Raw genomic sequence first — 12,446 nt, forward strand, 5'->3', positions numbered from 1 at the left:
CTCTCTCCAACATAAAAAATAATTCATAAGAGAGGGTTCGAACTTTTGAATATGTATTTCTCTATACCTTGCTGTCCCTTTGACAACCTCTCCCCACCTTTCCTGTATAGATGTTTTTGGGGTCACAAACAGAAATCAGACCTGACAAAAATGTTAAACTTTTCTCATTCTATCCAACATAAATTAAAAAAAGTTTTAGCTGGAGTTCGGATTTAATAATTAAAATGACTGTTATTATAATAAAGTTTTTTATGTTGCCCCCACATAGGAGACCTTAAATACACAGCTGTCCTGCTGTCAGTTGTGCCGCAAGATGAAGATACTGTTGAATCCAAGCCTTCCGGGAGTGTCAATTTCTTGGTCCCCATGTTTTGTGCTGTGGTTCCTCCTGGTGCCCCTATGTCCCTGCAAGACACACCCGTGACATAGGGATGTATGTATTGAACTACTGAGCACAGCAGGGGATCAGGAAACTGAGACTAACATAAGTGTCAGATTCTTCAGATCTTCACAAAACAGGCATTTCTTTCTTCATTACTGCAAAAATTGAACAGGTGAATGTTCCATGTCTTCTTTTCAGGGTCTAAGAAGAAAGTGCTGCACACTATAGAGGTGCATGGTTGTTGGACAGGGACAAGATCCTGTTGGCTGTCAAGTGCGGTGCTTTCTTATTGGCTTACTTAGTGACATACTTTTGTGTTTCCCAAGTTTCTTTTCAGGGGTAACATTATTTTGAAATGTAATTTTAGCAGCAGAATTGTGTGAAGCCTGACACGCATTAATAAAGGGGCAGATTAAGGCGGATCCTACCATATAGGCAAGTTTCATACTAGTATAACTTACAAAATGGCTGCCCTCACTGCTTTGTGTAATAGGTTCTCTTTAGTGAACATGGGTATAACATTTTCCTTGTTTTCTTCTTGCATTGAACCAATATGCCTTTCCACATGTGCTTATCCTAACTGCAGCTATCTCTAAAATGACAGGTCCTCTTTATTATTAAACCAAAGGTTTGTGAAGAGAATAATACAATTCAGTCTCAATGTCAACTCTGGCACATCCAGGATAATTATTAATGTTTCACTTTTAATAGTTTCTAAAGGATAGGGTTAATCCACCCAAAACTAATATATTCATTTTGGCTTACTACTGATTGAACCTTGGCCATTTCTCTTGTATCATGATGGATCCATAACCTTCTACCTGCTTTATATGGAGCATTGAACAAGAAATGCATTCATGTTTTTTCCGCTCTTCTGTGCGTTGTTAATAATCTACCGGAGATAATTTGTATACGGAACTCCCAGCATGAATTTGTTATCTATTATATCACCGAGATTGGGTGAAGTTCCATTAATAGGCTCTGGATATTGACAGCTGAAGCAGCAGGTTCTAACCTTTGGCTGGAAGAAGCATATCACGGGGAGTCATTCACTAATTTATTTACTAATATTCATAGCCATTCTTTATAAGGTAGGAGTAGGCATCAAAACTGCCCAAACGCTGAGAGTTTTTTCTTTATAACAACCAATTGGAATCTTCCTTTTATTTCTAATCTGCTTTAGAAAAGTCATAACCACAAGTGGGCAAGATCATTTCCAGGGATACTTTGCTATTAAGAAGGCACAGTAGCCAAAACTCCAACACTGAGAAGGAGTGTGCTCATTATCGTCCTCTTGAGGTTCAAAAAAAATAACGAGATAATGGTCACCAATATGAGAACTAAGATCAGAATTTGTGATCATCATATCATCTAGGACCACTCTAAGCCCCGGTTCACACCTAGGCGTATTGCATATGCACGTCTGTCGCGCGTTTTTTTTACCGCGATACGCGGTAAAAAAAATTGCGCGACAAACGCGCGTTTCCGAGGGCTACTTGGCTGTAGACCAATGGAAACGCGCAACAAAAACGGCCCAAAGTAGTACATGTACCTTTTCAGGCGTGGGCCGTTTTGTAGCGCGTTAGGGACGGGCTGAAATACGCCTAGATGTGAACCAGACCCATTGAATACAATAGGATTTAGATGTTTGAGCGTTTTGTTGAGCGTTCGTCGAGCGTAGAACGCACTACAAACCGTTCAGGTGTGAACGAGGGCTTAAGGTGGCCATACACTGTACAACCATCGCAAGACCTTAGTCTTGCGATGGTTATAAAGTGATTAAAAAAAGGTACGATCTGCCCATCTTGGACAGGCAGATCGCACTCTCGATCATCGCATCCCGCCCCCCTGAGCGGCGGGCTTCCGATGACCGCAATGCTGAACGGGCAGTGTGCGCGTGCGCACACCGGCCCGTTCGGCATTTGTCTCCCGAGCACCGTTGAAACCAGCCGAAAATCGTACGATTCTCACCTGGTTTTCTGACATGCTCCTTAGACAAAAGACGTGCGACCGTACAGTAGAAACGGTCGCACGTCTTCGTTCACACTGTTCGATTCTCGTACGATCGCGGGATTTTGAACAGTGTATGGGCACCTTAAAGCTGGCCATTGCTAGATTTTCATACAAACTTTCATAGGAACAATCTTCTTAGAACCTTAGATAATGCCTTTGGAAACTTGACAAATGTAATTCGAAATTTTGAGTTTAACATTCAATTTTGGAATACAGATGCTCCTTGGGTTATGATAGATCGAGTTAAGGTCCCCACACACCTTACGATAATCGTACGATAATCGCGGGAAATCCCGCGATCGTACGATTATCGTAAGGTGTGTGGAAGCCATGCGACCTCTACTACTGTAAGGTCGCACGACTTTAAACTTACGGACATGTTCGAAAACCCACCGAGCATCGTACGATGTTTGGCGGGTTTGTGGCATGTCCATACGATAACAGCCGTACGGGCTGGTGTGCGCAAGCGCACACTGCCCGTTCGGCATTGCGGTCAGCAAGTACGATCTGCCTATGCAACATAGGCAGATCGTACGTTTTTTTAAGTACCTTACAACCATCACAAGACAAAAGTCTTGCGATGGTTGTAAGGTGTGTGCCCAGCCTTACGATCTTTCGACTTTACTGTACAGTAGACTCCCCGTTATTCGACACCCAGGTGCCTGATAACTGTAGTTTCTGTGTGCTTGAGAGTTAATCGTAACTCTCAAGTAATTATCCTTGAGGCGCCCCGCCTCACCCACGCAGCTGCATTCTCCTGCCGGCTAGCTTCTGTAGCCGACAGATGAATGGAAGAAGCCAGGAGCAATAGCCAGACTGCTATTGGCTATTTCTAATTGCAATAGCCAATAGCAGGCTTACTATTGCACCCGCCCACTGAGCAGAGGAGCAGACCTGAGAGAGAACTTTCTCTCTACGGTCCACTCCTCTTAGTGGGCAGGGTTTCAATAGCCAGCCTGCTATTGGCTACCACAATAGCAGTCTGGCTATTGCAATAGCCAATAGCAGTCTGGCTATTGCTCCTCATTTTGTACATTCTGCTGCGGACGGCAGCAGTACAGTACACTCCTCGGTTTACGATACAAACGACTTACGATGGATTGATCAGAACGTAACCCCAACGTAAACCGAGGAGTGTCTGTAAATGAAGCTCCCTGAATGAAAACCACATTCACTGTTAGAATTTAATTCCTTTGAATTCTGTTCCTTTCCATCCTGCCTCTTCGATTTTCTTCATCGCTATAGTCAAAAATGATTATCGATTTGGCCCCATTAACTATTAGAATATCGAACGAACCTTCCATACGTTTTTCTTCAAACGAATTCTACTGGTGTCTGACCACCCTAAATTACCCATAACATGAGCTAGCTGAGTACAGTCACAATCCATTGTCTGTATGGCAAACATACACCTTCAACTTTTAGGGTGGAAAAGTCAATCAGAAGGTTTGAAGTATGCAGTATCTAACACAAACTAAAGACAAAGCTACGCTTTAGATGCACTTTAATAAAGCTGTTTCAGTCATTCTTGTTCTCCTATGATAAGTCAGTATTGGCAAAGTCTGAGGTCTCTGATACCCTTTTCCCTAGTATAAACATGAACACTCAGCTGAGCATTTGTGTTTATAACAGGGTCAGCCAAGATATAAGCCTGAGCGTGGTTTGGTTATGCCAGCACAGCCGGACTAAGGCTTTGTTATGATCGTTTACAGGAAGCTGGTCACCTTTACAGATTATATCAAAAACTTTAATCATTCTAAAAATTTATATCAAAAGGTGCCAGAGCTGATAATTGGGATTAACATGGAATGAAACAATGAGTGCACCAAAACATGGAAAAAAACAATGGGGGAGAAATTACTAAAACTAGAGCAGAGAAAATCTGGAGCAGCTGTGGGCAGTAACCAATTTGTTTCTCTCTTCAGCTTGTTCAGTTTTAACGTTGAAAAAGAAAGCTAGAAGCTGATTGGTTGCCATTAGGGTTGCACAGATACTTTTCGAGTACCAGTGCAGATACTTGGCATTTTCATGAGAACTACCAGGGTTGCAGCGGTTGCAGCTGGGACCTGGCTCTGGCACTCCACCACTGTCCTGAAATCATTAGTCTGTATTGTTTTAGAAAAACTGTCACATGACAATAAACAAAAATGTATCAGTACTCGTACTTGTAGGTACTCGGCAAGTACCAGTACTCGTACTCGCAAAACTGGTATCTGTGCATCCCTTTATTTATATTTATAAAAACAAAATCGTACATTAAAACAGAGATGTACAAATCCCAGGAGCTCCGTGTGCTCCTTACACATGACAGCTGCCTCCTAATTTTTGAATGTGTCTCTAGTCTAGTCTTGGAGCTCAAAAGTATCGGTACATGCACTCTTACTTGTACCGAGTACTGTACTTGGTATCTGTGCAACCCTAGTTGCCATGCTCACCTGCTCCAGCCTCTGTCTGCCCCAGTCTTTGTAAATTCCTTTAATAGGAGCAGCAAGACCTTTTGGTTTTAAAAATCAGGGACATGTCCAGGTTGATAACATTTTACCGGTCAAATACCCAAAAGCTTGGAATGTTCCGTCAATCTAAAAACAAGGGAGATGCTATTGCTGACTTCCTGATCCTGACTCTGCTACATAGGAAGTCCCTGACCTGGACTAAGCATGCAGGGCAGGAGTTCAGAATTCACTGGCTGTATGCTTGTTTCACGTCCGTCCCTGGCCATTGCCTGCATTTTTTTTTAAACCAGAGCTTACTTTAAGTCTTCATTCACAGCAGCAGTGCTGGACTCCGTTGCCCAATGTAGCCCCAATGCATTCCCAACGCAAGGACAAGTCCTATAGTGTTATTTCCTACAGTTTCAGTTGACACCAGTGCACTGCTTTTGGTTTCATTTTGGCACAGCTCGTTGCGACTTACTGTACCGCATCCCAACACACTGCAGCAATTAGTAATAGCATCAAGTCAAAAAAATAAACAAAAGGGTAATAACGCATTGCAAGACAATTATAAAGCACGTGCCAGCGTGTTATACATTGTGGTGGGAACAAGCTAAAAAGGAAAATGTGATATATTTGCTCATAGCAACCAGGTTAAGAATTGTGTAACCCATCGTGGAACAATAACAACAGCTGAAATCTGGTTGTCAATGGCAACGCACATCCCTTTCAAGCGTCATTCTGGAGACGTAGGCGGGAAGAGGATACAAAAGTGTCAGCATCGTCCATAGCAGCCAATCAAATTCCACGTATCCATTTTCTAGTCAAGATTAGAAAGCAAAAGGAAGCACCTGGTTGCTGTGGAAACCTGGCTATTCTATCTTTTTATGACTGAAGGTCCAGCGAGAAGGGTTAAAGTGCCAGCTGTTGCTTAGCAACAGAGAAAGCAGCCATTTTGTAGGTTAAACCTGTTTCAGATGATACAGTCTGTACATAAAAAGTGAACTGACTTTTTCTGAGATTGTTCAGTCTCATTTGTATATCTCATTTGTATGTGTTCTGTAAAAGATTTATAGACAGAGGAGCTGCTCGGCACACCTGATCTCTCTGTGTTCTCATACATATCCCATATGTCGCGCGTCTGAGGTTTAGCCTTGAGACCAGCAGGTAGTTATGTGAGGTGTGTTAACAGTCCCAGCTTCCAGGAGTGGCAACCAGAGCCTCTTGTGTGGCAGTGTTAAAATAATGGCAAGGGTGTTGTGCCATGCACTGAGTCAGTATATGTTGGCATGCAAAATACAGGGCTTTAGAGTGCCATAGATGCATCTATCCAGCACTTCATAAACATTTATTTAAAAGTCCCTAAATGCAGATTTGACAAAAAGCTAATTTAAATTGGAGAGCTAGCCATATTCTGCTTTTTTTATTTTGATATAGTGCAGGAGGTATAACCTCTGTCAGGTTTTTAGGAAAAGAAAAGATTCTGGGCCCAAACAATAAACATCATGTTTCATGATATCGGCTCCTCACATGGTCAAAATGTAATGACCCAACAGCTCCTTACGTATTGTGGAAAGCAAATGTGGTACAGCAAAAAGTTGCGCACTCTACTCCAGTCCGGAGTGGCATCCCCCTTTACAGGAAATGATGAATGGTTGTTATTCAAAGATGCTTTGTTGGATTGTTGTAATCTTATCTAATGCGTTTTGGAGTTTTAGCATATACCTCTAAAGTCTTTTAGTATTTGAAATGGATATGCTAAAACCTTGAAGCCCATTTCCCAGTGATCTGCTATGTTGGCCTCACAGATATTATAGTAAAGGGCCCTTTATTTGATGGTGAATGTAGTTTCCAGCCTGCCAGATTTGGAGCATGGGCACCCATGTGCCCTTCACTATAATGGTTGAGCTCAACTCCAACCAAAACTTCTTATTTGGTTTAAAGTGTACCTACAGTCAAATCCTTTTTTTGTCTGGGATAGGGTAGGAAAAGGTTGAATCCCTGTCAGGTTTTTATTGATGTCTGTATTCCAACTGAGGAGATTTACCCTCTTTTATTTGTCTTGATGACCATTTTCAGCGGGGGAAATCCAACAGTTTTTACTTGTCATCGGAACAAGAGTCTTCCAATGTGGACGCCTGTTCCAGTGACAACTAAGTGGAGATTTCCTCTAGCCTTCCCATTGTATCTCTGTGGCAGGAAATGAATGAAAATCTAATATTGGGGCAGCAAAACCCCTGTGAAAGGTTTTTTTTTCCCCTCACATCAGGAAGTGGGGAGATTTCCCCTCACTTTCTATTCTGTCGGACACCCTTCATTCAGGAAGTAAGAAGATGTCCTCTCACTTACTGTTCTGTCCGTCACCCTTTAGGTAGTTAGAGAGTGGGGAGATTTCCTGTCCATTTCTGTTCCTTTCTGTAACCTTCATATAATCCGGAAGTGGGGAGATTTCCCCTCACTTTCTGCTCTGACGCCTGCCAAATGGACAAGAAGTGAGGGTGACTTCTTCTCCTTCTCCTCCTCCTCCTCCTCCTCCTCCTATGGAAGGTGTTCCCCTCATTTTCTGTGAGACCTATCAAATAGACAGGAGATAAAGGGAAATTTCCCCAATAGGACATATACAGCAATAATTGGGATATGTGTTATTATTATTATACAGGATTTATATAGCGCCAACAGTTTGCGCAACGCTTTACAATATAAGGAAGACATTACAATCACAAGACAATTCAAGACAAGATGGTAAGGAGGGCCCTGCCCATGAGGGCTTACAATCTAAAAATGTACCTTTACTCCGTAGGCCCCCATTCACACGGCTTTTATGGGCCAGCAGTGGATTTCTGCACCAAGAAGCTTGGCTTTCCGTGACTGGAATCGCAGTTGTTGAATAGCAGCAGTTACCTGCAGCTAGGGACAAGTGACCGGCCCCGGACTCAATCTGTCTGTGTCAAGGGCCAGTAGCCTGTCCCTAGCCACAGGTAATGTGCAGATACATGCAAATAGAAGCAGATAATGGCGGACAGTTGAGGCTCCTGTCAACCTTACATTGCTTTGTACAGGTGGAGCGCCCGCAGCTTTCTGGAACCGCCTGTGATTTCTGCCCGAGATTCTCACTGCAGTAATCCGCTGCTAACCCTAAGGCCTGGTTCACACTAAGCGGTTTGTAGCGCTTTTTCTGCCCTATAAAACAATCAAAAAATATGCCCCCCCAAAAAACCCATTTAATTTCTTGGGCTCTGTTCACATTTGAGCTTTTTGTCGCAAGAAGCAAAATGCCTGTTACATGTTAGGAAATGCTTGAAAATGTGTGTTTTATGCACGTTTGCTGATTGACATCAAAAAGCTACAATCTGCTCACAAAAATGCACGATTTGATTTATGTGCATGAAACGCACAAAATGTGCATCAGAAACGCGCACAAACGTCGCTTAGGCGTGAACCCTGCCTAAAAATGGGGCTTTAATGTCTTCCTGTAGCAGAAAAGCTGCTTCTTCACAAAGCCTGTCATTGACATTACCTGAGCATAAACAACATACAACCAGATGGCGTTCTACTCCATGTTTTCTCATTGTAGCCAGCGGGAAACAGATGAAAAAATCAGCGTCTGTTTTCACTCGGTCTTCATCTTGTTTTTTAGGCCCTGTTCACGTTTGTGCAGTATAACGCACGTCTCCATGGAAACACCTTCTTTGCTGTGAAGACGGTTCACATCACAGCCTTTTTTTTTTTTTTTTTAAGGAGACCTGTGCTGAGAGAGATACTTGAGCTGCCATCCTTGGAGATGCTGGGTGTCCAGTCTTTGGAGTCCATTCCTTAAAGATACTCGGGGTCCATTTCTTGGAGGTGCTGAGGTTTCAGTCCTTGGAGGCGCTCTGGGTCCAGTCCTTGGAGGCTCTATGGCGGGATGTCCAGTCCTTGGAGGCACGCGAGGTGCCCTTAGTAGCCAATCAGGAGTCAACATTCAGCATCTGAAGCAAAGTTTATTACGTGCTTATTTACTAGTTTTTTATGCGTTGCTATGGGATACTGGCCATCACTATTCTTTACACCTATGCAAGACACAGGTTGTCGTCAACTTTAAATTCATGGCATGTACTACTGAAAGCAAGTCATCTTTATGTGTCGTTGGATGTTTTTTAATTTTGAATGTTTATTTTGTTTTTTCCCTTTTTTTTTTTACATGTATTTATTATCATTTTCACTCTTCCTCATCACTGCCTGACTCCACATCGCATGCTGCAGTCTGTAAGTGGTACAGTGGTTTTCAGTTAAGCTGTGTGTAGAAACAAATGTTAATGCTCTCTCCTCTGACCTTTTCCTTCCACGTTAAGCCGTCTCTGTGCAGTGTGTTATAGTCCAACCAAGACAGCAAACCTCGCCTTTTGCACACATAATAATCCACGTGTCACCTCTTCTTGTCATGTTGGCTATTTAGCAATAGTCCTGACTTATCTAATGACTGCGTTTTGACAAATAACAGTATGCAGTGGTTTTAAAATATATCACTAGCCAAACTTTTTTTCTAGTTTTGAATAGTGTAAGGAACAGTTATAACCCCTTCCAGCTATACATGTACCCACTGGGAAAATTCACCCTCAATATTTGTATTTGGTCACCGCTGTCTGTGAGGGGATTCCCCTCATAGTGGAGAGATTTCCTTTTACTTCAAAAGGCAAATGTCCCCAATAGGATATTGATAGCATTAAAAAAAAGTGACATCGGTTCTAACCCTTTCACGCTGTATCCAAATATAACGTTTTGGGTATGGATACATCTTAATGCAAAACCTCTACAAGATCCAGTATGGTACGTAAATTGCTTTTTTTTTCATTTAGATGCACTGTTGGGAAGAAGAGTACCGTTTTGTAAAAATAAGCAAAAGCCTGCCTAGTACAACACTATGGGGTTGATTTTATAAATCTTCCACCCAGCATATAGCTGGGCAAATGCTGTTAACAAGCCACTAGATGGAGCCAAGGAAACTCCTATGGTCTTCAGCACCATCTAGGGGTGGTAGTGCCATGTGAACCGCATTTGCCCAGCTATACGCTGGGCAGAAGATATATGAATCGGACCCTAAGTTTCTGGGTGTTGGGAATATAGCTGTGTATTGCATACAGTGTAATTTTCTCCAACTGTAGCCCCTCCCATATCTTTAAAAACTGAGATTCCATATCTCAACAAAACTGCTGAAAACTGATTTTAAAGCATTGGTACAAGCATACCTACAGGTATTAACACTTATTTATTTATTTATTAGTTATTTTTTTCATTCTGATTTGAGTTCTCCTTCAAAGTGTTATTTTTAATATGATTTAAAAAAACATAAAATTATCACACACATATTACATGTACCTAAAAGGTACTGAAAAAGACTTGAACAGGCACAAAGACTGGCTAACATGGCATGTTTACTCTTGTCTAACACTAGACTGGTGCAACAATCCGGCTGCAACAATCCTGCAGAGCACTCCGAGAGAGTGCTCTGCAGGGATGGAGTTTCTTGTGTTAAAGGCGGGTTTTATAACTCTTGTATCTGTATACAGTAAAGCCCTTTCTGGACTCAGGTAATAGTCTTTGCCACATGGTACAGATAGGGGTATACTGTACCTCCTTTCTACTCTTCTATGAGTATATAGTGGCTCCTCCTCTTCTGTCTTACTGGTTTATGGTAGTGACTGCACTTCTGCGCTAAGACTAGATTATAGAATTGGGATTCTCTCTATCTAATACACCCATGATTTGAGATCTGGATTCATGTTCCTTCCTCTATCTAACCTGTCTTTTAACCCTTCTGCTGGCAAAATTTAATGCTCATGAAATTATAAGTTAAATGTTTTGTCTCAGGTCTCCTAGTACTGTTGGAATGGGAAAGACGACTAATACTTCTAATACCTGTGTTGTTATTTCTCTTTGTTAATCCCTTCTAATGCGTTTTCTAAAATCACTGATATGCCCTCCTTGCATATAGTATGAGGGACTATTTACAGGTGAAACTCGAAAAATTAGAATATCGTGCAAAAGTTCATTTATTTCACTAATTCACTTAGCCGTCTACCAGGAGATTTTGGAGCACTTCATGCTTTCTTCCACAGACGAGCTCTATGGGGATGCTGACTTCATTTTCCAGCAGGACTTGGCACCTGCCCACACTGCCAAAAAATTTCTGAGATTGTGGATCTGGGTTTTCATGAGCTGTAAGCCATAATCATCACAATTATGACAAATCATGGCTTGAACTATCTTGCTTTGCATGTAATGAGTCTATCTCATATATTAATTTCACCTTTTAAGTTACATTAGTGAAATAAATGAACTTTTGCACGATATTCTAATTTTTCGAGTTTCACCTGTATAGTTGCCTTTTCAGCACACTTTTTTTCTAGTTTCTTGGTTATTTGATGGATATTGGTGAATGCATGGCAAACAAAAATCTGTAAATGAGGGAGTGAAAAACAACTTCCAATTGCTACCTCTTTATAAATAGCCCCTATTATATCCCTTATTGTATTCCTGGGCCAGTAACAGTATCTTAAAGTAGAACTCCATATTTCCATAACGTTTGATAGTATGAGGCAGGGCAGCAATATAAGCTCATAGCCTGCCCTTTTCTGTTCTGCTTGCATAACTTCTTGAAGTATCCATTTTACCGAGAGTAAAGTGCTAAAGTTTTGCAGTCTAGGGTATACAGTCGAGATGGAGTATGAGCCGGAGGAAGCAAGAGTTTCTAAGAAGCGAAGAATTCCATAGGTGTGCCACTGTAGCTGTTCCAAGCTGACTTAAGCTGCAGCTAAAGTTTTGTTAATGGACATGTTTCCCATATCTACATGGGACAATTGAATGCTCACTTTCATAATACGTGGGCTAAGTGAAGCAAAATGGCACAAATGTATATGCCCATGGCAACCAAAAATGCTTGTTGTATTTGAAATAGTTAAAAGCATGTTAGTTGCCACAAGCACCAGATCCATGTTATTCTAGTTCTCATAAATTAGCCCCTTTATTGTAAAAGCGATTTGTTAGGTTATTGAGTTACGGTAAGAAAGTAAAACTGGGAGAGTTCTGCTGCAATCTTTTGTAAGTGGCTTACTCCATGGGGGCTGCAGCTACAGAGATCAGTAAGGGCAATTTTGTTAAATCTTAACTGTTTGTTAAGATGAAAAAAGATTTGTACTGCATACTAGAGCGGGTATGAGAAGCATAGGTTTCTGTACCTATTTTCTTTATTATTGCCAAGGCTAAAAAACTACAAATGTTATGACATTATTTTTCAGCTACTTAAATCTGAAACATTGTTTATTAATATTATGCCTTCTGCCTAGCCAGGGGATGGAGCATCTAGTCTCCTTTTCACATATTCAGCTATTTCAGCTTTTAGCTCTATTGATAGAAGACTGTTGTATGCAGAAGTCACTGATTCATCAGAGTAGTGACTCTTCCCTTATAAGGCAACTATAAAATGCTATAAAAACTGTATGGGCATGTATAAAAGTAAAAAAAAAAATATTAAAGGAAACCAAAACCACCTATAAACACAATGGATACTTCAAAAGATGGTGCAAATGACAAAAAAAGATATGTATATTATAATTATAATTTTGATTATATTTTACTTTCCT

At 41.3% G+C, this 12,446-nt stretch overlaps 1 protein-coding gene across 1 annotated transcript in view; it reads left to right on the plus strand.

Annotated features, from left to right (window-relative positions):
• The window catches only part of ABCA2 (ATP binding cassette subfamily A member 2), a 140,642-nt gene that overhangs the window by 47,246 nt on the left and 80,950 nt on the right, over window positions 1–12,446 (plus strand). Inside the window, exon 3 of the mRNA XM_018556764.1 lies at window positions 4,500–4,502. Coding sequence (XP_018412266.1) covers window positions 4,500–4,502 — 3 coding nt within the window. The remainder of the gene's footprint in view (window positions 1–4,499; window positions 4,503–12,446) is intronic.

This window comes from Nanorana parkeri, unplaced genomic scaffold, assembly GCF_000935625.1.
Source record: "Nanorana parkeri isolate BGI_ZX_2015 unplaced genomic scaffold, ASM93562v1 scaffold251, whole genome shotgun sequence".
NCBI classification, from domain to species: Eukaryota; Metazoa; Chordata; class Amphibia; order Anura; family Dicroglossidae; genus Nanorana; species Nanorana parkeri.